This window comes from Vigna umbellata, chromosome 3, assembly GCF_029865625.1.
Source record: "Vigna umbellata cultivar VRB3 chromosome 3, Vumbellata_1.0, whole genome shotgun sequence".
Taxonomy (NCBI): Eukaryota; Viridiplantae; Streptophyta; class Magnoliopsida; order Fabales; family Fabaceae; genus Vigna; species Vigna umbellata.
Genome location: NC_142167.1, coordinates 43,570,377 through 43,597,803, shown reverse-complemented (window position 1 = coordinate 43,597,803; position 27,427 = coordinate 43,570,377). Strand labels below are relative to the sequence as shown.

At 32.0% G+C, this 27,427-nt stretch overlaps 3 protein-coding genes across 5 annotated transcripts; 2 read left to right on the top strand and 1 right to left on the bottom strand.

Annotated features, from left to right (window-relative positions):
- The first annotated feature begins 10,293 nt into the window (after positions 1-10,293).
- LOC148202578 (E3 ubiquitin-protein ligase DIS1) lies at positions 10,294-15,412 on the top strand. The gene is made up of 4 exons (XM_088110424.1): positions 10,294-10,504; positions 13,440-13,672; positions 14,152-14,538; positions 14,875-15,412. Exons 2-4 carry the CDS (start codon positions 13,466-13,468, stop codon positions 15,193-15,195), a joined length of 915 nt encoding a protein of 304 aa, XP_087966550.1. The 5' UTR covers positions 10,294-10,504; positions 13,440-13,465; the 3' UTR covers positions 15,196-15,412.
- A 469-nt stretch (positions 15,413-15,881) lies between these two features.
- LOC148202577 (uridine 5'-monophosphate synthase-like) lies at positions 15,882-20,352 on the bottom strand. 3 transcript variants are annotated; one of them, XM_088108198.1, is made up of 7 exons: positions 20,082-20,352; positions 18,126-18,945; positions 17,794-17,877; positions 17,479-17,561; positions 17,309-17,396; positions 16,974-17,228; positions 15,882-16,299 (listed from the first exon to the last, which is right to left on the bottom strand). In XM_088108198.1, the coding sequence occupies exons 2-7, from the start codon at positions 18,891-18,893 to the stop codon at positions 16,171-16,173; spliced, it is 1,407 nt and encodes a 468-aa protein (XP_087964324.1). In that variant the 5' UTR covers positions 18,894-18,945; positions 20,082-20,352; the 3' UTR covers positions 15,882-16,170. The 3 variants fall into 3 exon arrangements, with proteins under 3 accessions (XP_087964324.1, XP_087964325.1, XP_087964326.1); XM_088108199.1 differs by having other exon boundaries at positions 20,113-20,352; XM_088108200.1 differs by having other exon boundaries at positions 20,262-20,347.
- Positions 20,353-21,257: 905 nt separating this feature from the next.
- Positions 21,258-26,890, top strand: LOC148202576 (putative ADP-ribosylation factor GTPase-activating protein AGD11). The gene is made up of 10 exons (XM_088110366.1): positions 21,258-21,473; positions 21,567-21,628; positions 21,796-21,915; positions 22,935-23,019; positions 23,364-23,439; positions 23,665-23,828; positions 23,927-24,161; positions 24,892-25,008; positions 25,094-25,189; positions 26,392-26,890. Exons 3-10 carry the CDS (start codon positions 21,873-21,875, stop codon positions 26,671-26,673), a joined length of 1,098 nt encoding a protein of 365 aa, XP_087966492.1. The 5' UTR covers positions 21,258-21,473; positions 21,567-21,628; positions 21,796-21,872; the 3' UTR covers positions 26,674-26,890.
- Positions 26,891-27,427: the final 537 nt, after the last annotated feature.

Genomic DNA, 27,427 nt, shown 5'->3' with positions numbered 1-27,427 from the left:
GTCCTTAGGTATTAAAGTAATATAAAATGATATTTGTTAATGTTATATTTAATTGTAAAAATGTTTATTAAGAGTAAAAAATTAAAAATAATTTTTAAAAATAATTTTTAAAAAGTAATTACATTATAATTTAGTAAAATGAATTTATTTGAAAATGTAGTATTTGTTTGTAATATAATTTAGTTCCAAGTAGTATGAATTTATTTGTTATGGAAGTGAGATTTATTAATTTTGAATACAACTGATAATTAAACGAAGTTATAGTATTACATGACGTAATATAAAAACTGGAAACATAATAACATACAAATATATTTGTAATAGATCATGATGAAGTTGCTTCAGTGAGGTATGAGCAATATATTGAAACGATATTGTGTCGGCATTCCTATTAGACGTCTTGTATGAGATGGATGTGAAGATAGAAAGTCGAAGTACTGTCTCAATAAATTGTCATCTTGAATGTTCATAGCCCATAATAAGTTATGAATTTCTTCCGAAGTTGGATTAGATGATTGATTCCTAACCGTTACCAGTGAATTTCGACGCTCCATGGCCTATAATTGGCGTTCAAGAGCCGCATATAGTCTTGTACTTTGAGTAATTGTTTCTTCCAATTCATCAATTATTCGTTTATCCATCTGATTTGCAGTTAATTTAGTTGACATAAATAGAAGTATGCAAAGTGATGTGAAAGAAAGTACAATTCAAAAATAGGTAATGTAAGAAATCAATCACATAAGTCAAGTACAGGAAAAAAGTCATGTTACACAGTGACGGAATAGTAAGGAGCTTAATGATCTAAATGGTGAAGAATTAAGTTAACATTTTGATTCAAGTGAGCTAAGTTTGCTAAGTTATCTTCAATACGCTAAACCTGCACCTGTATTTGTTCCATACCCTGCATTTTGTGTTGCAAGTCTTGTACCCCCTCCCATATTTGAGTCATCATATTAGGATTTGAAAGATGTGGAGGAGGTTGCACAAGGTTGTCATGATGGTGTGGTTGCTCTTCTTCTTCATCATCGCCGACATCATGTTGCCAAACACCGTTGACCTTAACAATATTCAACATCTTCAAATAATTAATTGAAAAATGATGTTTGGTCCCAATATGAGTGATGGCATCAACATCAACATGTACTCCACAATATTGCATGATTTGGGTGATAAGGACACCGTATGGTAGGGGTGTGTCACCGACCTTGCATTTAAACATATGCTGCATTATGTGATGAGGCCAATTGATAGCTATATTATTTGTAAGCTCCCATAACATGAAGATATCTTCCTGCAATAACTTTGCAAAATTTCCAGGTCGTGGAGTCAACATGTGCGCAACAACATAATGTAGAAGTTTATCATTAATATTCAAACAACCAACTGTTTTAACTTGTTAACCCTGCATTTCTGGTCTAACCATAGTAGCTAATGTCATATCCCGATCATATGGAAAGTTATCTGGGACATCTATTTTCAGTGACTAAGTTTATAAAAAACATTGCTTTAAAACAAAATTTATGACAAAATATTCATGGCTGACATCTATTTTGAAGGAGATTTATAGCCACAATTATGAATTATATTTTGCATGAATATTCCTTTTTCAAAAAGTTCTTCTAAGTTTGATCTTCCAAATTGTAATCAGGTTATGAACACAACCACACAACCAAGGTAGAAGAAGACTTGAGAAAAACACATTTATGATAATCAACCTTCAACAACGTGGAAAGAAAAAAAAAAACAAGTCCACACATCAATCCCAACGACACCACACCAATTGGAGACTCATGCCACAACATAACAACACAAAAGATCAACATCAGAACATAATAAAGATGCCCCTTAACAATTTTCTGCATGCAAAGATTAACATTTAATGGTTTGCCTACACCAAATTTGCAGTTTGTCATCAACCCCATTAGCGTATAAAACAAAAAACCAGTGACAAAAACATTCAATATCGTGGATCTCCTTCTCTGCTTAATGATTTGATGAGTCCCTCATTAGAAGACAATGATACGAAAACTTATGGCAGAGTACCGAGCCTTTGGGGAGTTGCTATCCTAACATTAAAATCAAAACATTAAAAAAAACCAGCATTACATACAAGTCACACCTTCCTCATATGAAAGATGCAAAACCACGATCTCAAACACATAAATGAAATACCTGAAATTAGGCCAAGAAACCAGAAAAAGAAAGCCAGACAATATGTGCACCAATTTTTTGCTCAGACCTGTCCAACCAATTTCCACACAACCAAAGTTTCATATCATAGTGAAGTAAGCACCCAACTTCCACCAAACCGAACACACAAATCACAAAACGACACCTACAACCCAAATTGAAGGCAAGAAATAAACCTATTTTTGTGCTACCCTTTTCAAGCCTTCGCCATAGGTTTCGTAATGCAGAGAAACAAGATCAAATCTTTTAGCTTCAACTAAAAAACTGCATAATCTTTGTTGGCCCAAAAACATGCACAAATAACCATAAACTATCTTCACCCACGCACGACCTTCATAATCAACCTTCACGCTTGACATTCACCACTTTCAGAACACCTCCAACAGCTCCACTGAACACCTGCATCACAAACAAACGGTTAAAGGGTGCTCATATTTGAACCACCTCTGCCAGGTCCTACACTCTTCTCTACATCCTCTTGAGTGGGCATCCTCCACCTTCGTCCACTGCTTCAATGGCCATGTCTTCCTCGGTGCATCCTCCACCATGACAGACACCCTCATAGCTGCTTCAACGACCATCACATGCTCGCTTCATCCTCCATGGACACCTTCGTCAACTACTTCAATCACCATGGGATGCACGCTGCATCCTCCACCATCACGGATCATGTCGCTTCCACCACTAACGTTCGGACCAAATGCATGCCTCTGCAACCACCACCTTCATCGCATGGGTATTGCAACGTCCACCTTCTTCAACCATCAACGCGCCACAACAAGTTGCAACCATCAAGCTTCGTCCTCCAAGGGAACCGAATAAGCCCTCTGGAACCGGATTCGCCCTACAATGTCCCCAACCAGCACCTCTAACCAAATATAAAAAAAAAAAAAAAAAAAAACGAAAAAATATAGCGCTCCAATCGAAGAACATATGATGTAACCGAATATGCAACATGGGAACCGAATACGGTTTCCCATGTTTTTCTTCAAAACCGTGTAACCGAATACGGCGTAGAGGAACCGAATACAGTATCATGTTCTTCTTCTCCAGCTTCTTAGAGTCGTCTTCTTCATCAATCACTTTCTTCTTCATCTCCTCCAGCCATCAAGCTTTTCTTCTTCATCAACCACCAACCCTACAACGTCAACAAATAACAAAAACTTGTGTAAACAACTACAATCATACCTGACCTTGGCTTTCTCTCTTCGCCCGCACTAAACGCAACAAATAATACTTGCATAAACACACTTGGAGACAATACTCTTCGTTCACTTGCACAAGACAATTCTCTTCTGGCTCAATTAAGACAACAACAACCACAAACCAAGCACATATTAATGGTTGTTCGACATGGTCAAAAGCTATTCAAAATAATACTGTGTATATGTGACTAATGCATGCGGGAATCTCTCTTGTTCAATGCCTATATGAAGCAAAAGGCTCAGGAATCCCTCTGCAACTTTCCTTTCAGTAACTCAGTAAACTCGTGAGTGCACAGTGTACCCAAGTTCGAATTAATGATGCTTGGAATCAATGCTTAGTAGTTAGAATCAATTATAATAAAGATGCAAAACTGGAAGTGGAATTACAAAAAATGTAGAGGGCACATCTGACTTTTGCATTGTGATCCCTCCAAATCGCGTCTTCCTAGTGGGTGACCAAAAAGTAGTGAATCCCGCAATTCACTTTAATTCCTTTCGCGCAATTGTCTCCAAGCGAACACGACTTTCTCTTGTAATCGTCACTCGCTGTTATGCGTGAACAAGGAATCACCTCAAGTGAACACAACATTAGAGAGAAAAGAAGGGGAAGGGTTTAATGTTTTTTATAATAACATGTTTAACGAACAAAATCTATATACTTCTATTTTCTTCTTTCCAATCATAACACAACAAAATTCATTATCAATTCATACTCGCTATAACAATAATGTTTGTTTACATAAGAATATATGCATGAATGAGGTTATTATTATTTATTTAATATTTTATACCATTATATACTTTTAACATTTCATATGTAAATCACAATATTAAATTTTATTTGTAGTTTTTTAGAACTCAACAAATTATGATCTATGTGTTCCAAAAAGAATTAAATAGACTCTTTTAAATTATCATTTTTATTTATTACATCTACTTAAACCCAATTGTCATATATTATTTTTTATATTTAAATATATTAACAAAAGTATTTACTTCCTATACATGATGGGGAAGTTGAAACACATCCTCAACATCAATCATTATTTGATCTTCCAATTTATGAAAAAATTGATAAAGTAAATCTATGATACTTAGTTCATTTTTTTCTTTTTAACAACACACATACACGCAGACACAAGCGCACCCACACACTCATAGATACACGCATGCACCTACACACCTAAACACCTAAACACGCATGCACCCACACAAACATCTAATCACACACGCATACCTACACCACATTCAAACTCACACCCCAATATGTTTTTGCTAATGTGCTATAGTATATTTAATAGAACATAATAAGTTTAATTACTCAGATGGTCCCCACTTTGGGGGTATTGTGTCAACATGGTCCCCACTTTTAAAACAGTTTCAATTTTTTCGCCTCCAAATTTGTTAATGTGCATCAATGAAGTCCTTTTTTATTAATGCAATTTAAATCATTAGTGTTGACTGATTAGGCATGATTTCATGACAATTTATGAAAATGTCACACATAAGGATTTTCTTATGTGGAATTTGGGCTGGTAAGAATTATGCAGGCTGTATGAGACCTTCATCAGTCTGTTGTCGAGTTGTATCAGACCTTTGCCAAGATTTATGACACCTTGGTTGAGTTGTATCATATGTTGACACGGTTGTAGCGGACCTTGGTCAGGCTATATCAAAACTTGGCCGAGCTTAGCGGGCTAGGTTGTCATTCGTAGTTGTACATTTGTTGTCTCACTTGTTATACTTTAACCATGATGTTCTTTATAATTACTTGCACAAGAACTTTTTTCAATATTACAAGAACTTTTACCTAGGGTGGATCAGAGGTTCTATGTGCGACACATATGTGAAATTTTAGGAATAAATTTTTTGGCAAAAATCTGAAACATCTTTTATGGAAGGCAGCATCATCCACACACCCTTAAGCATGAGAGACAATCATGAGAGACATTAAAGAATTGAATGTAAATGCCTTTAAAAATTTGATAGTTATTTCCCCAAGGCAACTTGGGATATGCGAACAACTTATTTCCCACCATTCTTAATAGTTTTAGTCACTCTTAACACTACAACCTCCCCACAATAACAAATTGGTGTTCCACCCACTCCCTTGGATCAACCACCACGAAAGTACACGTTGTGGTTTTGTATCCCCCACGAGCAAGATGAACAACCCTGATTGTGAGACATTACACACTTCATCAAGGATCACCTATTTGGGACCAGACTTCATGAACCAACTCGCAAGAAAAGAATAACACAATGGAGATTTGGGCAAACTTCAATCGTTAGGAAAAACTTCAAACTTCTTCGTTAAAAGGACACGACAACAACATCATTTCCTCTCTACATTTACAAATTTGTACATGTATGTGTGTCCTTAGCCACATTACCACACTCTTAACGTTGTTTCTGGAAAACCAACAGCAAGGACATGATTGATGCATATTAACAAATTTGGGGACGAAATTGAATCCTTTTTAAAAGTGGAAACCAAATTGACACACTACTCCCAAAGTGGTATAAAAAGTGGCATAGTAACATAATTATACATATTGTAAGTCTTTCTATACCGAATGTAGATTCAACCTGTATGGAAAATGGCATAGTGTCAAATTTGAAATAAATTACAAAGTTTTTCTATACCGGTTGGACTTAGATTAAATGTAGAATGTGTCGCGATGACAAAACTATAATAACTTAAAGATTTTTTGTACTCATTAAACCTAAAGCTGGTATAGAAAATGACCTTTTATACCGGTTAGTCACTATAACCGGTATAAAATGTTTAATTTCCTTCTTCTACACTTCCGTGCTTCATCATTCGCTTATGCACCTCTTATTTACACCTCTTTGTCACAGTCTTCACCTCTGCTTCTCCTTCTCCCATTTGTCTCCACCTTAGCCTCCCAACTTTCATCTCGTTCTTGACTTGGCCTCCCCTTTCATCGTTCAAGGTAACACTATCGTTGTTTTCCTGCAATATCATCGTTGTGTTGTCGTTATTGTCCTTCAAGACCATCGTCGTGATCCTCCAACACCATCATCGTAGTGCCATTGTTATCTTCCAACACCATTGTCACACTGTCGTCACTCAACTCCATAGGTCGTCTTCTCAACGACATTCACCCCTTTTCCATTCTTCTCGTTCTCGTGTACTCCACAGGTGTCGTGGTGTGGTCTTGTGGTGTTGCCTTTGTTGTCCATTACCTTTGCATTTTCTTCACTAAAAAAGGTTAGCATATGAACCTAGTATCTACATTATTTTGGCATTGTTATCTCTGTTTTGGATGTTTTGGCGTTGATGCCATTATTTTGGCATTGTTGTTAATGAACCTAGTATCTATTTTTGTTCTCATAAAGTCTAAAAAAATATTCATCTTCTTAGAGAATATATAGGAAGATATTTTTCAACCATTATGAAGTGACTAAGGAGATATTCATCTTTTGAAGTCTTATGACTGTTAACTTATGAGACACATAGTTAAAAAAAAATATTTTGCATTTAGGTGTAAATGGCCAATACATTGATTAATAGTTTTTGATGTGGTTTGATGGTAGGGTTGAGTTCATAGATTGGACTGCGTGTGTGGTTGTTTCTTAGCTACACCTAAAAGTAAAGATGTTGGTTTATAAACAGAAGAATGGATCGTAGTTGAATAAATTATTTATGCACAACAAATGAGTATGAGAATGAAGTAAATATTTTTCTAGAAGTTGCAAAAATGATTATGTTTTGGATAATAACCTATTTGTGTGAATATTATGTAGGTTTGTATGTGGTAGGCATCACAGACCTATCACTGAAAAAAGGACTTTTTACATCGATTAATGTCAAAACTGGTATAAAAAGTGATTCTACATTGGTTGACTCTCCAAACGGTACAAAATGTCATACTTTTTATATCGGTTGGTTAGTGAACCAAAAAATTGAATATTTTTTATGCCTCTACTTTTATACAGAATCAAAAATCAGTATAAAAAGTTTTTTTTAACCTATATAAAAAGTATTTTCTACTATAGTAATTGAGTCCTTAATGTTTATGTACCCTTTGATATATATTTTTTTTCACCATCGTTACTATGTTATATTTAAAGTGAGGAGATATTTTAAAAATATGTTTATGTAATATAATAAATTATTGTAGATGATTTTAGCTTACCTATTTTTTATTTTTGTTTTCATCAAATGTTGTATTAGGACTCAACAAAACAATATAAATTATATTAATTACTTTAATTTGTATAAATGAATTATACAAAATTATGAAAAATAAAAACTACTAATATTTAACATCATAAATTAATTTAAAACTTATATTTTAGTTTCCCATTTTATTTTATTATTAATTGTAATTTAGTTTTATTAAAATATTTAAAATAACAAGTTACTCTTAAAAATTGAGTTAACAACAATTATATTATAAGGGGTAAAATAAAAATATGAATTGTGTGCTAAGAATCATTTTTATATATAGATATATGACTATATATAAAGAGATACTTTTTGGTGTTCTCCTTTAGTTTTTTCAATTTTACCTTTTAAATTCTACTTTTAAAATTTAAATAATTATTCATAATAAAAAATATTTTAAGTTTTATTATCTTAATTAATTTTTTTAATTCAAATAATTACTCATTATAAAATAATTATTTACCCTTTTATCATTTTAATAACTATTTTTTAAAGTTTAAATAATTACTCATAATAAAAAAATATTTATACAATATTACTTATAATATTTTTGTTTCAATAACTAAAATTTATTTTATCTATAACTAAAATTTAATTTTACATTTTTAATTACTAATTTTTTAAAATTTAAATAATTATTTATAACAATACATAAATTTCGGTTAAATATAACTTAATAAATATAAACTACATGATAGTGCTTATCGTGTGTTTACACTAGTGTTAAATAATAATTATTATATAGATGTGAAGTGATGACCCATTAATTATTATTGAAAAATATATTATTTTTATTTATTTAAATTTGATTTTTTGATTATTTAAATATTAATAAAATTCGAGTTAAAACACTAATAATAATAGTATTATTTAAAAAATATAAAAATATTTAAGATCTTTTTTAATTTAACCCATAAATAAATAAATTTGTGAATAAAATTCTTTTATAACAAAATAATATTTTCAAATCTCAATTTAATATACTTCTTTAGTTCAAAGAACTTTTATTAACAAGAAGACTTATTTGTTATAAAAAAGTAACCTTGATTAATTATTGAAAAAAAAAATTGTATTATAAATCTAATTGCTTTTATATATATTTAAATAAATTGAATCATGTACTTATTATTCATTATTGGGAAAGAAAATGAGTGTTTCATCCTACACTTCCAAGATCTCATCCTGCACCTCCAAAAATTCCAATTTTATCCTTCTGACATCTCATCATCATCCTGTACCTTCAACTTTTTCAAAACTTTATTTTTTACTTTAATAAATATTTTTTTATTTTCTTTTCTTTTTTATTAAAAACAATCTTCACTACCTTAATAATAATTTAATTTAATTTATTTTAAAATTTAAATATTATTTAAAATAATTTTGTATTTTAATAATTATTAAAATATAATTTATATTATAATAATAGTTATATTAAAAACATAAAAATAAAATAATAAAAATAATAATAAAAATAATAATAATAAATAATAATAAAAATAAATTTGATTTAATATATTCAAATATATTAAATTATAATAAAATATTAAAATAAATTAAATAATTATTAAATTTTAAATAAAAATAAAAATTTTAAAAAGCTTATTTATATATTACAATCTATAAAATATGTTAATACTTTGCTTTTTATTTAAAATTTAATAAATATTAAACTTAAATAAAAATTATAATATTATTTATTATATTTTTATATTTTAATAATTAATAAAATATAATTTATATTTTTAAAAATAGTTCTATTAATAAAAATTCAAAAATAATAACTAAAATAAAATAAAAATAAAAATAAAAATAATACTCAAAATCATATTTAATATATTTAAATATATTAAATTATATTAAATATTAATTAATTATATTATTAAAATTTTAAAAAAACAAAATTTTGAAAAATTTGTCAATCGGATATAGATATCCGATGAGTTATAAATCGATATCCATATCCGATAAAGAATGTTTTTAAAATTTTATTTTATATATAAATTTTAATAATTATTTAATTTAATTTAATATTTTAATATAATTTAGTATATTTAAAGTATTTTATTTAATATAATTTTATTTATTATTTGATAAATAACTGTTTTAAAATTTTGATTTATTATTTAAATTTTAATAATTATTTAACTTAATTTAATATTTTAATATAATTTAATATATTTGAATATATTAAATATTTTATTTAATATAATTTACTTTTTTGTTATTATTTTTATTTTTAATTATTTTATTTTTATATTTTTAATATAATTATTATTATAACATAAATCATATTTTAATAATTATTGAAATATAAAATTATATTAAATAATATTTGAATTTTAAATTTAGTTATTATTAAGGTGATATAGAATCTTTTTAATAAGAAAAAGAAAAAATAAGAATATATTTATTAAAATTAAAAATAAAATTTTCTATATAGTTAAAGGTGTAGGATAATGATAAAATGTCAGAAGGTTAAAAGTGGAATTTTTGGAGGTGCAGGATGAGATCTTGGAGGTGTAGGATGAAACACTCAAAGAAAATAGGTGTGAAAAAGATGAAGAGTGAAAGCTTCAAACATTATTTTAGAATTAAAACATAAAACACAATGAGAAAGGTAAGTGAGGAAATCAAGGAACTTGTGGGTCCTACTTTTTCTTAAACCTTTTCTTTCTTCCCTTTTGTATTTTTCCCACAACTTTCTGTCTCTCTCTCTCTCTTCATCCTCACCTACGCTCTCCTCTCTCTTTAATTTGAATATCTTGATCAACTTGCAGACGCGCATTGTATTTTTGTTTTCCATTTATCACTGTTTGTTACAAAACCCACCAAAGCCAAAACCTTTAGCTCTCCATCTTTGATTTCATCCATTTTCTTATTCTCTAATGCCCTTTTGATCAATCCGTCATTCCAGGTCTCTCTACAACTTGATTTTAGTTTGTTCACTTCTGGGGTTCTATTATTATTGTATATTTGCTTGGGGGTTGGGTTAAGTTTTTTCTTTTCGGGGTTGTGTTTCTTTTGGGATTTTTGTTTGTGTTGGTTGTAGATCTGTTGTGGGGTTGGTTTGAAATTTTGTGAATTTGTTGGTTGAGGTTAGGGTTTCGATTGTATTAATGGATAAAACAGTTTGCTCTGTTTAAGGTTTGCGTTTGATTTGCTTTTCGGATTGCCGAGGTTGCTACCTTCTGCATGCTCAAGAGAGGGTGTATTGGAATATGTGAAATTGTGAATCTTTCAAAATAAGTGTCTCGGATTTTCTTTTGTTCATGCATGTGTTGTTGTTGGTGTTGGCTTTGCAACTAACCCGTTTTTATTCTTTAGTATGTAAGGTTTGATGTGCGTGTGATGGTTTTCATGGGAAAACACCGGCGACATTGTTGGAAGCTGAGTCTAGTTGTGCGTTACTTTTGGTGAAGTTATTCTAATTTGATTGCTAGTGGTTTGGTTCGGAATTCTGATGATGGTCGAGTACTATTTCATGGCTGCAACATTGCATTTTTTCTTTTTGCTTCTAATGCACTATGTTTCAGAGGAAAACTTTCTTCCTTCTATCAAATGCTGAGTGCCACCGCAAAAAGCTAATAAACTATTTCCTTTTTGGATTTAACTTGGGCTATAAGCTCAAGGCCATCCAAAATGCTTTCTCGGATCAAACACAAGTTACTCATTGGTCGATCATGGGAGAAGTTAGATTCGTTAAATTACCCTCTTAAACTGTAAAATAATGGGGAGCCTGAGGGATGCACACAACTCTTGTCTTAGGCAGTTATCTGCATTTGAGTGAGATCATCAGGCTGCCTAATATATATATGTGTGTGTGTATATGTATATGTGTGTGTATGCATAGAGATTATCTATGATTGGATAGAATTTCCAACGTTATCATACCTTAAACATATGATAGAACTATCTTTCATAAGAGGTTGGAATCACTTGGAGGGTAATCATATTTTGGCTAGAATACATACCGTTTGTAGTTTTTATTTTGATTACTGAGTGTTAGGTTATTAGACTGTATATATCACACTTCGATGCCAGGGAGGTAGGCACTTTTTACAGGGTACGCAGGTGTTGTATCTGAGATTGACTTTAAAAGGATGTCTCAATGTGATTTCTTTCATCAATGGACAAGAAGATAGATACAAAATTTGGATTGGTATATTAAATAAAAGATCATCTTAGAAAGCTAATGTTAATGAAGGGGACAATTTTTAATGGGTTATTTGTTTTTTGTCAGTTTATACTTGCCATCTTTTGACTATGAAGCCAGTTCAACGACCCAAGCCTACAAAGTTCCACCTGGCCTTGTTAATTAACTTTCTTTTTGCTTTTTTTATTTTCTGGATTTTCGTTGGCTTATTTATTTGTGCCTAGTCATAGCTGTTTTAGCATAACTATGCATCAAATTTTCATTTTTAAATAAGTGCATACAGTCACACTGTCATTTCTTTTGATCAATTGATATTGAGTCTGCTACGTGTATTGGAGGCTTCTTTTTATATTGTCAATTCTGCCAATATATTCATCTTTCTGTAATTTCTGACAAATTTATGTGGTTCCTCTTGTTCCTAGTCCTATGAGCAGAGGACAACTTAATATAGCTGTGTTTATGTTTAAATATTGTAATGAAAAGGGTTTATACATGGCTTCATACAAGATGATTTTACTCAATTTGAGTGCCACAATCTTAGAAAGGGGTTGTGCGGACCACTCAGGCCTTGAATGACTACATGTGTTTCTTACGTAATTTTTTCATACTTTGTTTTCTCTAATATTCATAGAAATTAGACCTGAACGTGGTTTGAAAACCTTTCATATGTCTATTCTGTTAATCAAGATTTGTTATGGTTTCCATATTCAGTTTTTATTTCATTGATTTTTTCTCTCTCAATGCAAACTTGTACATAATAATATTTGTAAACTTGGAAAGATTTTGTTGTTCTGTTCATTTGGAAGTGTAAATTTCATTTTATTATCAAGGTATTTTTCTATTCATATAAGGGATAGCCTGATAATGGAGTTGGGAGATCAAACAAGACATTATCCAAAGCAATCAATAAAGATCTTTATTTAAATTGCTTGCTGAAAATTTGGATATTTACAATACACAATGGCTTTATTTTATCCATGTAGTTGACTCCAACATCTAGTGATGATATTTTTGTACATGATCAGGGTAGCGTGAATAAGGATCTGCATCCATAAATAACTAACTAGACGAATCTTTTTAAACTATTGTGTTAACTTTTCAGCTTTTAAAATGTTAATGAGTAATTATCTGTCTGGTGGAATGCATTTGAAAATTGTTTATCTTTTGGGCAAACTGTTCATATTATGCTAGGGTGATTTCATTTTGCAGGATGAGAAATTCTCAGTTGTTCGATATAAATGTGAATTTGAGAACTAATCAATTCTCTGAATGTGTTTTCGATGACAAATGCATATGTTTTTTTGCTGGTTGATGTGTTCTGTTTGCTTTCATAAGCCATTGAGTTTGTAAATTTGGTGTTAAAACTGGGTTTGATGGATGCCCTGATGTATCTTTAATCATATCAATGGAGCATCAGGGGAGGATGATAGCTTCACCCAAGAAAGATTCATGAAATGGTTGTTAGTGCTTTGTCTATAGATGTTAATTCAAAAATATAATATTATGTTTTTGATCCACCTGTAGTCAACACCAAGGGATAAAGCGGGTTTCCTTCTGTTGTTTGAATAAATTGGAGACTTGTGACTCAATAAGCTTAACTAGTTAGTCTATTTTAACTGTTTGGTGGAAGTAAAAGAGGAAAATACTATGTAGAATTTAGTTATTGCCTTTGTGATTGATTATTTCCCACCCACAGGGCAGCTGGTGATTGCTTTTGCTAGCATGGCATCAAGTAATTTATTCTTTGATGATATACGGAGCAAAGTTGATGTTGATCCTCCTCAAAATGAAGAGTCAACAGATGTTGGTGAATTAGTAAATGATCCTGGACAAACTACACTTAAACCTAATGGTACTGTTTCAAGCAGTGTTCGTGAGCTTTTAGAGTGCCCTGTATGCTTGAATGCCATGTACCCTCCAATCCATCAGGTTGTTTATATATTGATGGCTTATTTTGTTGATTTGTTTTGGGTTCTTGTGAGAAAGCATGCAATTGTTACTAAAAAATACTGGGATGTTCAAAGTGGAATTTGATAAATTAATCACATTGACAAAGCATAATCATCTGATACTGGGTCCATGGAATGGTGTTACTGCTTATTAACAGGATTGAGCAAAAATAAAAAGGGAGTTCTCATTTTATTAGTAAGTTAACTAAAACAATGGTTCCTTTTGGTGTGCCATGAACAAAAAACTGAGTTTAAGGGGGCTGGTTTCCTCCTTCAAAAGTAACTATTTCCTTGCTCACCTAACTGATCTATTCTGAGAATGCTAGATGTTTTTTCTAGCAGGAACTCGGTCAAAATTTCTAAATGTAACTGTTTTTATATAATATTACCACATTGATGGTTTCAAATAAATTTTCTTTTGAAATTAAGTTGACCTATTTTCCTCTGTTACTATTGCAGTGTTCAAATGGTCACACAATATGCTCTGGTTGCAAACCCAGGGTCCATAACCGGTGCCCTACTTGTAGGCATGAGCTTGGCAATATCAGATGTCTGGCACTGGAGAAAGTGGCTGCATCTTTGGAACTTCCCTGTAAATATCAAGGTTTTGGGTGCATTGGTATATATCCATATTACAGCAAGCTAAAGCATGAATCACAATGTGCATATAGACCTTACAACTGTCCATATGCTGGTTCAGAATGCTCTATTATGGGTGATATACCCTACCTGGTGGCTCATCTGAAAGATGACCACAAAGTGGACATGCACAATGGTAGCACTTTCAACCATCGCTATGTCAAATCAAATCCACATGAAGTTGAAAATGCCACATGGATGTTGACGGTATTATTTTTCAGAACCTTGTTCTACCTGCATTCCTTTGATTTCGTAAATTCACTATAGTGTCTAACCATATGGTTGGTATGCAGACTGTGTAAATTTGGAACATGTTTGGATGTAATTGTGTCTCTCTTCATCAGTTGTTTATGAGTAGAGTGATTTAGCAAACCTTTCATTTGCTTAAAAAAGAAACACCCAATATTGCAAATACTGGAACATATTGAAGCTACGGTTATTTAATTTGTATAATCAATGATAAAATTAAATGCGTTCTCTCATAATTTATTTCTATACAGAAATTGGAATTTAGCTGACTAATCATTTCTCATTGGTTTCTAGGTCTTCAGCTGTTTTGGTCAGTATTTTTGTCTACATTTTGAAGCTTTTCAGCTTGGAATGGCTCCTGTCTACATAGCCTTTTTGCGGTTCATGGGTGATGATAATGAAGCAAAGAATTATAGCTATAGTTTAGAGGTAGGTGGGAATGGGAGGAAGATGATTTGGCAGGGTGTGCCAAGAAGCATCAGGGACAGCCACCGCAAGGTTCGTGACAGTTTTGATGGTCTCATCATTCAGAGAAATATGGCCCTTTTCTTTTCTGGCGGTGACAGGAAGGAGTTGAAGTTAAGGGTTACTGGTAGGATTTGGAAAGAACAATGAATGGATAGGAGATGATGTCCTTCAACTATCAATGATATTTAGGCCAATAGTTTGTAGTGCAAAGTCGTTTCTTGTAGTGATATGTACCTTCTGGTCATGTAATTGTCTTTTGCAACTTAGGAGGCAAACTCTCTTTGCTTATCCTCACATCAAGTACATGAACAGGAAGTTGTACATCGTATCATTATGATAATAGAGATGTAGAACCTTAATTTGCTCTCTCTGTCTGTCTCTCTCTCTATATATATATATATATCTATTCATAGCTACGATTAAGAACATAAAAAATAGTGTTTATATTTGTTTTACAGCTTGGCGCATAACCACTTAATGCGTTTTGTTAATTCGTAGTTGCCATATTTGCCAATTTGCAGCACATCTAACTTTGTTTTGATAATTTGAAAACAACGTCTAGCTTGCATTTCTACTTAAATCCAAGTATATGTGCAATCTTTCTAGTTTCAGTTGTTGTCATTGGTTGGTGTGTAGTTATTTACAAAATGATTAATCGATGGCACAGTGCTTGAGTATGAAGACAAAATTAATAATCCAATCTTGCATTCGACTTAAATATATCATCATAGTTTTGGTAGGCTTGATGTACAAAATTAAGGTGAAATGCAGTTTTCAACCCATTACAATAATCCATGAGATTACAGTGAATGGTATACATTAGTTCGGTCCCATTAAAGAATAAAAAGATGTGAAAAATTAATGTGAAATGAAGTATTTTCAACCTATTACATGCTGAGAAAAATCATAAAATGAAGCACTTCAGGCAAAGATCAGCAGAACAGCAAATACTTTTTTCTAGCCAAAAATGGGAACGGGGAAGAAAATTAAACTCCAGTGCTGCATTCAGCTTTGGAAGTTACCTATATACTATGGTGAAATGAAATACATCCTATGAACAAGTAGGAATCTTCTTCCTAACTATGCACTTGGCATCATCCAATTAGTCTGAGAATACAGGCTTCAGCTGCACTTGGTCAAATATGCATTCCATCCTTGAAGACGATATTCACGAGCTGCATGACTCGGATTTTTGGCCTTGATGATGCCACGACCCACTATGATAATGTCACTACCTCTTTCATAGATAACCTGGAAAAAACCATTTGGTTATCAAGAAGCAATAAGCTCAAATGAAAGAAGAGTATTCAACTATGAAGCACTGACTCCCACATGGCAATCAAATGACCTGTAGACACATATCTTTACAACACAAAGGAGCATGAGACAATATCAGATCCTCTTAAGTGGAAAAAGAAAACTTGGACATGGTCAAATGTCATGATCTCACCATTTATTCTTTTGAACATCAACTTTAAGTATTGTGTTAATAAAATTTATTGAAGGTCTAAGATATCATGTGGTAAAGTCACTGCAGAGATCCATACCCAAGGAGCAGAAAGAAGTGGAAAGAAATATAGCATTGATGCATTTTCAGCACATGAATATTAAGGGGTGAATGGTTGTCTGTGCTGAAGCTGGAGAGACAAATGAGCTTGCCAAGAAGACAATATAGTAAAAACTCTTGTTATCGTATCTGCTTGCAAGAGACAGACTATTCACCCTCCCTCTCCAGTTCCCTATATACTTTTTCTCAAAAAAACTATTCTAAACCAAGGAAAAGAATGAAAGATCAACCATGTTAAAAGTAAAGTACTTTAGGCATGTTATATAACACTTCTCATAAACCATTAACCATTTTTCACCTATCATGTCGTTAACTTATGCAAATGACTAAAAGATACACACTACATGCATACACTTACAGAATATGGCGTGTTATATTGCTGCCCTAAAGCATCACCACCAATCACCATTTGAACTCCAGGCGTTGCATGAATGAAAGAGGGATTTACAGGTGCTCCAGGCCATGATCCTGGATTGACTGAGATGAAGCCAATGACAAAGTCAGAATGATCCTCAGCAATTTTCACTGCAGCAGTGATGTAATCTCCCTTGGCAAGGTTACCACTTGAACTCATTTCAGCAAGCAGCAAAAGACCCCTTCCACGAGGCAAACCCTAAGTATATTCATGAGACATGTTAGGCTAGTATTTTGGTGTGGCTACAGTTAATATAACGTTAATACTAGAGCATAGACCTTCAACTTCAGTCCTTCTACAATTCCAGGACCAGATATAATGTGAGCATTTACTATGTCAGCCCAATCCAATATATGGAAGATCCCGCTGCAGATATCAGATCATATATAAGTCATTAAAAGCAGAAACAGAAGAAATAATACTGAAAAGAATCCAAAATAGATCTTACCCTTCATACTGCATGGTCACTGTGTTACCAATATCAGCAAACTTACGATCCTCAAATATTAAGAAGTTATGTTTTTCTGCAATCTTCAACAGAAAAACAAGCATAAATAGAAACAACTAAACCAGAAGTATACAAGATTCCTGAAAACTCACTAAATGTGATACTCATACATATAAGGTCAAAGTCACGACTTCGGACTCCAATTTCAATAAATATTGACAAATCTACTTCCATCTATAAATCCTGACAAAATGAAGATGCAAAAATTTGTTCTGCACTGCTTAAAAGAAAAAAGGGGCTTCTTTAGTACTGTACCGAGCGAAGCTTAGAACCAAAATCAGGGGTGAAATCTGGTAAAATATCCACATGTGTCTTCAGCAAGCATATCTCAGGTCCAACCTGACAGGAAAGAACAGCCAAATTAGTTGAAGTAATTTATTTGTCAGGACTAAACTTCTAACCATAAGTTTACTATCTCACTGATGATGACCATAATCCAGAGAACAGGACTCTCATAAGAATTCTCGACCCTTTTTTAAATTAATAACCAACTTTAACATTGTCACTGCTAATTCGAGATCAAACAAAATGCCATGCACTAGTTTAAACATTTTCCCATTTTGGACAATTGCCAAGTTCTTCTTTACCTTGTCAGCGATTTCAAGTAATTCAGCAGCAGTTGCAACATCTGCAGCCAAACACAAATTACTCTCCTTCTCAGCCATTATCTCAAACAACCTCTTTCCTGTCGGATTCTTGGACAATTTAGCCCTTTCCAATAATGGAAAGGCATTGAACTTAGTTCTTGTTGCCAAAGCAACAATCTTTTGATTCTCTTCTAAGAATCTCATAACAACCTCTAGCATCTGCTCATTAAGCTTTCCTTTTTCACTCAAAATTTTCACCATTTCAGTCAACTTAAGAATTGCATGCAGCTTGATTCCGTTATTCTCAAGATTCTCTTTTCCGCCTTGCTCTCTATCAATCAAAACAACAGCATCACTGACCTTCAACCCTGCAGAACGCAGTGGGGCAGCAGTTTCCAAAATTGAAGTGCCACTTGTAACTAGATCCTCAATTATCAAGCAACTTTGACCTTGCTTGAAATCACCTTCAATGGCTTTAGAAGTGCCATAATCTTTTACTTCCTTGCGGCGCATGACCATGGGGATGTTCTGAGTAGCGGAGACACAGGTGGCAAAGGGAAGAGCAGTGTAAGGGACACCACAGACAAGGTCAAATGAAGTGGAAGAGACAGAAGAAATGAGGGTCTGAGAAACTTTCCGGAGGACAGAAGGGTAAGATATAACAAGGCGGAGGTCTATGTAGATTGGTGAGGATATGCCAGATTTCAGCTTGAAATTACCAAATTTCACAGCTGATATTTCATGAAGTTGAAGAATTAGAGACTCCATTTTTCTCCTTTCTCAGTCTACTTCAAGGTTTGTTTTAGACCTTAGGGATAACCTGCGGAATTCAGTAATCAACATCTTAAATTAATTCTTTTTATAGACATACTCGAGTACATGATCAGAATCGTTTCTCTTAGCTTAACAGTAGCATATATTTAATCATAATATTCCTTACAGCTCACACATCATAGATTACATCACAGAAGCAGACAATTCTCACACAGCACATAGAAAACAGAATAACTCAAGAACTAAGTTAATTACTTAAAGTGTTAGTGACCAACACAAGGAATTTAGAATGAAACTTTCACAACTAGTGCATGACAACCTTACACTTAAGATGACGAATCTGCATCCATTGTCTCGTGCCCTAGACAGACAGAATCTAACCTACCTGATTCACACTCTGCTACGCCTTATACATGAACCATATACATCGTATGTACTCTAGAAGCTGCTGTATATATAGAACCTATATATCTCATAATGTGACTATATGAATCATAACAAAGCGGATTACTAGTTACTAAAAAGGCTGCCGAAACCATATCTCAATCAATAACAGAAGCACACCAGATTTTATAAAACCAAGATTTAAGAAAGATAACATGTAAAAATGTGAATTTTAAACTTAACCTTATAAAAATTAAAGTTTGCATCAACATATATATATATATATATATATATATATATATATATATATATTCTAAATACTCTAAATTCATCTTGATGTAGAACTTTCCAACATAACCAACTTTTAAAATACACTTGAATTACAAAACAATCAAAAATGAAAAAAAATAACAAACAAACAGAAAAAGTCGTATAACATTTCAATCAAATCTAAAAGAAAAAAAAAATCCCTCAATCACTGAGATGCAATTATATTTCTGGTTCCCAAAGTTTCCTTCTTCAAAGGCAATATGCATCTCTTGACAAATATTTGGAGTTGGGTTAGTTACATTATGAAAGACCAAGTCCTTCTCCTAAACCCAATCTCTGTTAGGTTTAACGCAATCAGAAGGAAGCATAATTCCATGGCACCCAAAAAACAAACTCAATTTAAACATCTGCACTATTCGAGAAACAAAATCAATTCAATAAACTGGAAATGCAGCAACCCAGATTCCACAAAACAAAAATTTTATGCAGAATCAATCAAAGACATCTAAAGGGTCAATGTCCTCTAACCCCTTAAAAAAGCTCCTGAAACTTCAATGACCTTATCAACAATAACGATTCAACCAAACCCCAGTGAAATGCTGCAACTCAAAGAACATGTGATACAAACAGCAACATTTAAGTCTAATCCTTCAAACGATAGAACCTCACTGAGAGGAGAGAAATTGACGTGTTTGTGTGTGGTGTTACATTTGGTTTTGGGCTGCACCACTTTCATTGGGTGGGTAGTGTTGTTGCAGATGTTAATACTAGACAATCACAGTACCAAAATGACATAATTTCCAACTTCCATAGTTCAATGATTTATGACGCTTTGTTACTACTTATTGGAGATAATTTTTAAATTTTGTTTTCAAGTTCGAATTTTTTTCGTCGGTTTTGCGAGAATAAGATTCGTTATTGATTTGATTCAATTTGCTAACATCCTCAATCTCATCATATAAAGAATCAAACTTTAATCATATATACCAATATATGTTTACTATGTATGTTTATTTTGAATGACCAATAAAAAAATCACATGCATAAATTAATTTTTTTTTAAGTGAAATTGATAATTATAATTAGTTTTATAATATTATTTCATGTTAGTGTCTAAATGTGAATATTTTTATATATAATATTGTATAATTATTTTATTAAACAAAATCTCTATAATTTATATTTATGTATTTTAATGAATTACTTTGTAAGTTTTTAATGATTACTCTCTTGATATTAAAAATTTTATAATAAAGAAACCTCTAAACAAAAACAAATTTAATTTGATTGAGCCACTTTGATATTAATATTTTAAAAAAATAGATTAATGTGATGGTTGATTTAACTTTAGTTTTCTCAATAACTGATTATTGGTATCAATTCAACATATCCATGTATGTTTTTTCTAATAATTCTTTTATCAAATAAAAAGAATAAGTACATATAATATATATATATATATATATAATTTTAAAATATAATTACAAGTAAAATAGAAATATGAAATTTTTATCTTGCAGTATTATAAATGAAGATAGACAACATGTCAGTATTCATGTTCTGTAGTTGGTGTGTGAAAAAAGTTAATTATATGTTAATTTATAGAAAAGAACAAAAAAGAAGCTTCGTTACCTAGTATCTATAGGAAATTCCATGTCATATTACTAAAGAATTTACATATTTGTCAAGAATTATAGAGTTTGTTACAAAAGAAAGATAATTCTGATCTGTCTTGTTTCCCCTGAAATCTTTGATTTGTTGCAACCCCAAAAACTATCACATTTGGCTGGCAAATTGAGTTTTCAAGTTTTTATCTTTTCCTCTTCAATGCACATTTCTCAAAATTTCGAGCTTTCACCTTCAATAGTCGTCAAAAACCAATTTTCTCGAAGACCCTTTTGAACATTTTCAGACTCGAGGGTATGTTATTTCACAAGCCCATTAATTGAATATGAGATATATGTTTGATTTAGCCATTTGTTTTTGAACCCATTCTGGTTTGTTGCAATGCAGGAATCGTTGTTGCCTTCTTCTTAGTGCTGAAAATTTAAGAGCAGAAAGATACATTCTGATATGTAAGAATTTATATTCAAAATAGCTGTTTCTTTTTATTCCCTAAATGGCTATGCCATTGCAATTTGCAATCTCCTTGCCACCATTTATGTTTATTCATTTGGGTTTGCAAATGGCATGTTGAACCTGATCAGATGTAATATATGTTATGCCATGTATTTGAATGCAGAGAAAAAACTGCCATATGGCTGGTGACAGATTGTAGCACCACATTTTCCTTTGGGTTTCAAATATTGAAGGCCAGATATGTCTGTGCAGGATGAAAATTCTGATACAAAAGAAGTAATATGTAAGAGTTTTTAATCCCTTTTTTCTTCCTCCCCCAGAGAAACACAATAATCAAATGATGGATTTTGTACACCAGAAGAATACATTCATCAGCACCATTGAATCATTTCGTTCAATTTACTCATTCCCCCGTGTTGGGAAAAATCTTTTACAACGAACCACATGTTGAATCAGTTCTGATTTTCTGAGGATATAGTAGATACTTATGATGTTAAGATTTGTACCATGTCTTTACACCTAAATAAAGCATGGAGACAGGTCTTTTTTCAAAGCATGTCTTCTTGCAACCAAACATTAGATACTAGGTGGTTTTGAAGACTTCTTTTTGATGACTTGTAAACATAGCTCGGTCAGGTTAACACAATAAGATGTTAAGTAGTCTTAGCACTCATTGGTGATTAGATATAATATGATACAAGGATTTAGAGAATAATGATAAGATAAGGACAGGCTAAACATTAGCTAATGATGATAGTGACAATGATGACAATAATAAAAGGGAAGTGATAGCGATAATGATGTTGATGATGGTGGTGATAATGACAATAATAATAATGAGATGATGGTAGTGGTGACAACGACGGTGAGAATAATAAGTTTTTCTTATATTGGTTCGTCTTGACCATCGAGACTAGTCCATTCTTAAAAACTTCCAAGTTTCATTAGGATCAAACCTTGCAAAAAGTGATTTTGATGTTTCTGTTGGATTGAGTGAAAGATTCTGGGTTGCTAACAAATGCATATAGTGAATTACATAACTGCAGAATTTCTGACAATAGAATGCAGAATCATGAATTACTTAATATGATCAGAGAATTTCTGACAAAAGACGATTAATGATCCTAGACTAGTGATTTTATTAACACTTAAAGAAGATTATTTGTATGTACAGTATTTATAAATAGTTTGTCCTATCAGCAGGGTTCAACTTAAATTAACGATACTTAACCCCGCATGCCTCTTTACTTGATTAGTTCAGCTTATATCTTATTCCTCTTCATTATATTTACCAATTACTAGGTCCCCAGAGAAGGCTAACAAATCTGATGCATCATGGTGGGAACAAGTTCTGCGCTGATTGCGGAACTCCAGAGCCAAAATGGGTGTAAGTATTTGCCTGAATTTTCATAGGAATGTAGTTTCCTGGATTTTTTATCTCAGTTTTATTTATCAGTCATAGATCTTGAACTGAATGTTGCTTCAGTGTCTTTACAAAAAAAAAAAAAAAAAAGAATTGTGCACCAATCAGAAATATGGTGGATTTGCAGAACTATTTGAAATGAATAGGCTCAAAATATTAGAACATATGTACCAAATGATTTGGAGCTTATAAGCTTTGACAATGCAATGATGTATTCATAGTTCAGTGAAAAGTTAGTCATATCATAAAATTATTAGCTCATTACACTATTCGTACTTGTTTTGTGTGATGAATTTGTTAAACATCAGATCTTCGAGTCTTGGAGTATTTATTTGCATCAAGTGTTCTGGCATACACAGAAGTCTAGGAGTCCACATATCAAAGGTATGTTTCCAACAAAACTTTTAAAATAACTTCTCAGTAACAGTCATATTACATTTATCTTTGAGGTTGGGATTCACAATGAATATAACATGCATACATAGTTATGTTAAAATTGCATATTCACTATTTGCAGCTCTCTTAGAAACATGGGAGGGGTGTTCCATTGTGCGTGCATAGCTGCAACACTGCAAAATGAAATTCTAACATTGTTTGAAGCTGTTATAGGTTCTATCGTTGAAGCTAGATGAATGGACAGATGAACAAGTTGATGCATTAGCAAAATTAGGAGGAAATACACTATTAAACAAGAAGTATGAAGCTTGCCTCCCAAGTAACATGAGAAAACCAAAACCACATTCTTCCATTGAAGAGCGCTCTGAATATATTCGGTAACTGAAGTGAAGCCAAATTTTTCTTTTTTTCTTCGTTTTTTTGATGAATTACACCATTCTTATTCAGAAATGGCCTATTTGATTTTCCTTTTCAGGAGAAAATATGAGTTCCAACAGTTTATGGGGTGTGATGACAATGTGGCAGGCCCCATTATCCCATCTCAAGGAAGAAGTGTATCACTTGCTCAGTGCAGCTCTTCATACTATCATGCTCTTATGGACAAAAAACCATCTGAAAGATTTCCAGGCAAAACTCGAATTGGGAATGCATTCCGAAATAGTTGGGGAAGAAAAGATTCTGAGCACAAGTCAAAGAAAAGTACCTCATTGGTAACCTTTCCTTTGACTAATGCTAGTTCTATCAGCCATCTCTTAAATGAACATAAAAAATTACTTTTTGAGCCAGTTGATGCGACATAGTGTGCCACACATACTAAATTTTTATGTTGTTTTTTGCTCCCCATGCTCCAATTCTAGTCAAAAGGTGGGAGGAATGAGTTTCATGCTCTATATTCTGGAAAATATTTATAATCCAGCAGGGTCTTTGCCTTTTTATTATTCATACAAATTTCTTGAGTATAAAATTTGTTATGTTTATGAAGAAAAATGAAGAGAAAAATGGTGAGGAACAGGGATAACTCACCATCTATCATTTTCACTGTAGTAAGAACACATGAAAAAGAAAGAAGAAAGACAAATTGAATGGCGATATGCTTTGTTGAAAAGAAGAATCTAAATATGCTTGTATTATTATTTTCTATGAGAGGAAAAAATTGTTCTGATAAAACACTATATTTCTCTAAAATTATGTTTGTTAGTCTGTCATATGATAAAAAGTATACCCTATACAAGAATCAGTTTTTGGGAACTGCAACATTGGGTTTTAACACATATTTACCTTATGTGCTCTTAACTTCAGAACCATATCAACAAGTATATCAGAATAAAAGAATTATTAAAATGTGAAGCATACTTTTCTGTGTCTTGTTCTGAATAGAGAAATGTTGGAACTTCTTTTTTTCTAAATACTTAATCTTGTTGCTCCCATTTACTGTTATAGGCAGGTATGGTTGAATTTGTTGGGTTGATTAAGGTTAATGTTGTTAGAGGCACTCACCTAGCTGTTCGAGACGTAATGACTAGTGACCCTTATGTCATCCTTTCTTTGGGACACCAAGTGAGCATCTTATCTGTGAGCTAGTTTAAAATATAGATGGAAAGGAGAAAAAATTGTGAAATACTTGTTATATTTGTTGTTGCAGTCAGTAAAAACACGAGTCATAAAGAACAATTTAAATCCAGTGTGGAATGAAAGTCTAATGCTTTCAATTCCAGAGAACATTCCTCCTCTAAAAGTGGTAAGTTCGTTCATTTTCTCACTTTCTGCTAATCATAAATGGTTGCTATTTGTGTTTGTGCTCTTGTACCATAATCATATTTGTACTAGTAAAACAGTAACAATCTCATGAATGTGCAGAATATATTTTGAGACTTCATATACAATTATTTTAGTAACTGATCAATTTAATTCCTGCAACACTAATATTCATTCTTTCTCATTTCCCCCTAAACTTGGAACATGGCTTCACAAGATTACTGTAAGGTTAAATATCTTTTTAGTCCTTAAACTTTGATGTAAATTGAAATTCATCCTTATTATAAACTTTAATATAATTTGGTTTCTAAACTTAAAAAATGAATAAATGTAGTCCTACTAATCCAAATACATTAAATTTTTTTGTGTCAAATGCATTTTAGGCTTACATATGAATTGTTTACATGGTTTGATACGTTTCAGCTTAAATGTTATCTTGGAAAGTCATTTAACCGTCCAAAAAGTTAATACCGTTATGTTAAAAAGATTATATTTATTCACTTTTTAAGTTTGAAAACCAAAATATATCAAAATTTGTAATATAAAGGAATTTTTATTTCAAGTCTTAGGAACGTAATCTTATTTCCTGTAATATCTGAAAAGAGGAACAAATGATGAGGAGGGAGATGAAAATGACTGCCTTATAATTCTATACTTCAAACTAATGATTAAGAACCTTATATTACTATGCATTGAACCCTTTTATTAAATCCAGTTTAAATTATTTGCTGCATATCACCTACAAGAATGAACCTATTAAAATTTTGTTAGGCTAATTCACATGAAAATTAGTCAGATTCTAATGTATGATCAAATTTTGTGTGACTGGGATTCTTCTTTTCTTTCTTTCTTGGTCATATATCCTTTGTTTGAAGTCCGTTATAGGAAAAAAGCTAGTTAAATATTTCTTGGTAATTTTCATTCTTGCTTTTAACAATCTTAAATCAGGGTAACTAAACTTGCACTCATATCATCACACCACTTCCAGTTTTCTCTTTGAAAATTCTGCATATCTTCTTTCTATCTTCTTTCTCCCCAGAAATGTGCTACTGTTTTCTAGCATTCTACTTATCTTGATGTCATGTCATGTCACCATCGATGCATTACATTTACATAAGAAACCATTGTCGTTTCATTTCTACTTCTGACAATATTTCATGTTGATGTGTTTTATGTATGTGCCAGCTTGTGTATGACAAGGATACATTTTCAACTGATGATTTTATGGGAGAGGCTGAAATAGACATTCAACCTCTAGTTATAGCTGCAAAGGCCTATGAGAAATCAAACATCAACGAATCCATGCAACTTGGTAAATTTGTGGCAAGCAAGGACAACACCCTTGTTAGAGATGGCATCATATCCCTTGATGAAGGCAAGATCAAACAGGAGATCTCAGTGAGACTGCAGAACATTGAGAGAGGTGAACTTGAGCTTGAGCTTGAGTGTGTTCCTCTTACTCAATAGCTGGATAAAAGTTAAGGATCACAACTCATCTTGAAACTGGTTTTAGAGCAAAAATCATAGGAATTTGTATGTCTGTAGATTCTCCTTTCTTGTTGTATATCATTCCATGACATTGTGGGATTACTTCATTATCAAAGTTTCTGTCTTTACAGAGTTGAATGTGTCTGATTCGTCATCACACACTGAGATAAGACCTTCTTGGTGTATTAGCATCTTAGGAAGTTTCCTTAATTTGCTAATTATTTGTGGTAACATTGACAACTCTTAAAGGCTTTTGTTTTCTGATCTATGCCAAAAAGAAAAAAAAAATTTAGGATGAAATATATTTTTAATTCATAGACTTAATTAGAATATGTTTTTATTTCAAATTTTAATATACTTTGATTCTCAAACTTTAAAATAAATAAATAATTAACATAGTTCCTTTTAATTAACAACATTAATATTTTTGGACTTGTTAAACAACTCTTTTAATAATCAGAGTTAAAACTTGTCAAAACCATCTAAACCATTCAAATATTATCATAAAATATTTAACATTTAAAATAAATTAGTGCAATATCATTTCATCTTTGGTTTTGATTCCAAGAAAAAACTATTAAAAGGTGGTGAAATAAATTGCATTTTAAAAATAATTTTGATTAAATAGTACTTTTATTTTAAACTGTTTAGAAAGCTTATTCCATAAAGATGCAAGATTTTCTGAAGTCATAAATCCATAATGATTAAAAATTAATTTAAGCACATGTTTGGA

What these genes read in the sequence shown, in the direction of transcription:
- LOC148202576 (XM_088110366.1), top strand. Translation starts at nt 21,873, where the DNA reads ATGTCTGTGCAGGATGAAAATTCTGATACAAAAGAAGTAATAT. An exon ending in TGATACAAAAGAAGTAATAT is followed by an intron (nt 21,916 to 22,934) that starts GTAAGAGTTTTT and finishes ACCAATTACTAG; the next exon opens with GTCCCCAGAGAAGGCTAACA. An exon ending in GAGCGCTCTGAATATATTCG is followed by an intron (nt 23,829 to 23,926) that starts GTAACTGAAGTG and finishes TTTCCTTTTCAG; the next exon opens with GAGAAAATATGAGTTCCAAC.
- LOC148202578 (XM_088110424.1), top strand. Translation starts at nt 13,466, where the DNA reads ATGGCATCAAGTAATTTATTCTTTGATGATATACGGAGCAAAGTTGAT. An exon ending in TGTACCCTCCAATCCATCAG is followed by an intron (nt 13,673 to 14,151) that starts GTTGTTTATATA and finishes TTACTATTGCAG; the next exon opens with TGTTCAAATGGTCACACAAT. An exon ending in ATGCCACATGGATGTTGACG is followed by an intron (nt 14,539 to 14,874) that starts GTATTATTTTTC and finishes ATTGGTTTCTAG; the next exon opens with GTCTTCAGCTGTTTTGGTCA.
- LOC148202577 (XM_088108198.1), bottom strand. Translation starts at nt 18,893, where the DNA reads ATGGAGTCTCTAATTCTTCAACTTCATGAAATATCAGCTGTGAAATTT. An exon ending in TTGGTTCTAAGCTTCGCTCG is followed by an intron (nt 17,562 to 17,793) that starts GTACAGTACTAA and finishes TTTCTGTTGAAG; the next exon opens with ATTGCAGAAAAACATAACTT. An exon ending in TAGAAGGACTGAAGTTGAAG is followed by an intron (nt 17,229 to 17,308) that starts GTCTATGCTCTA and finishes GAATATACTTAG; the next exon opens with GGTTTGCCTCGTGGAAGGGG.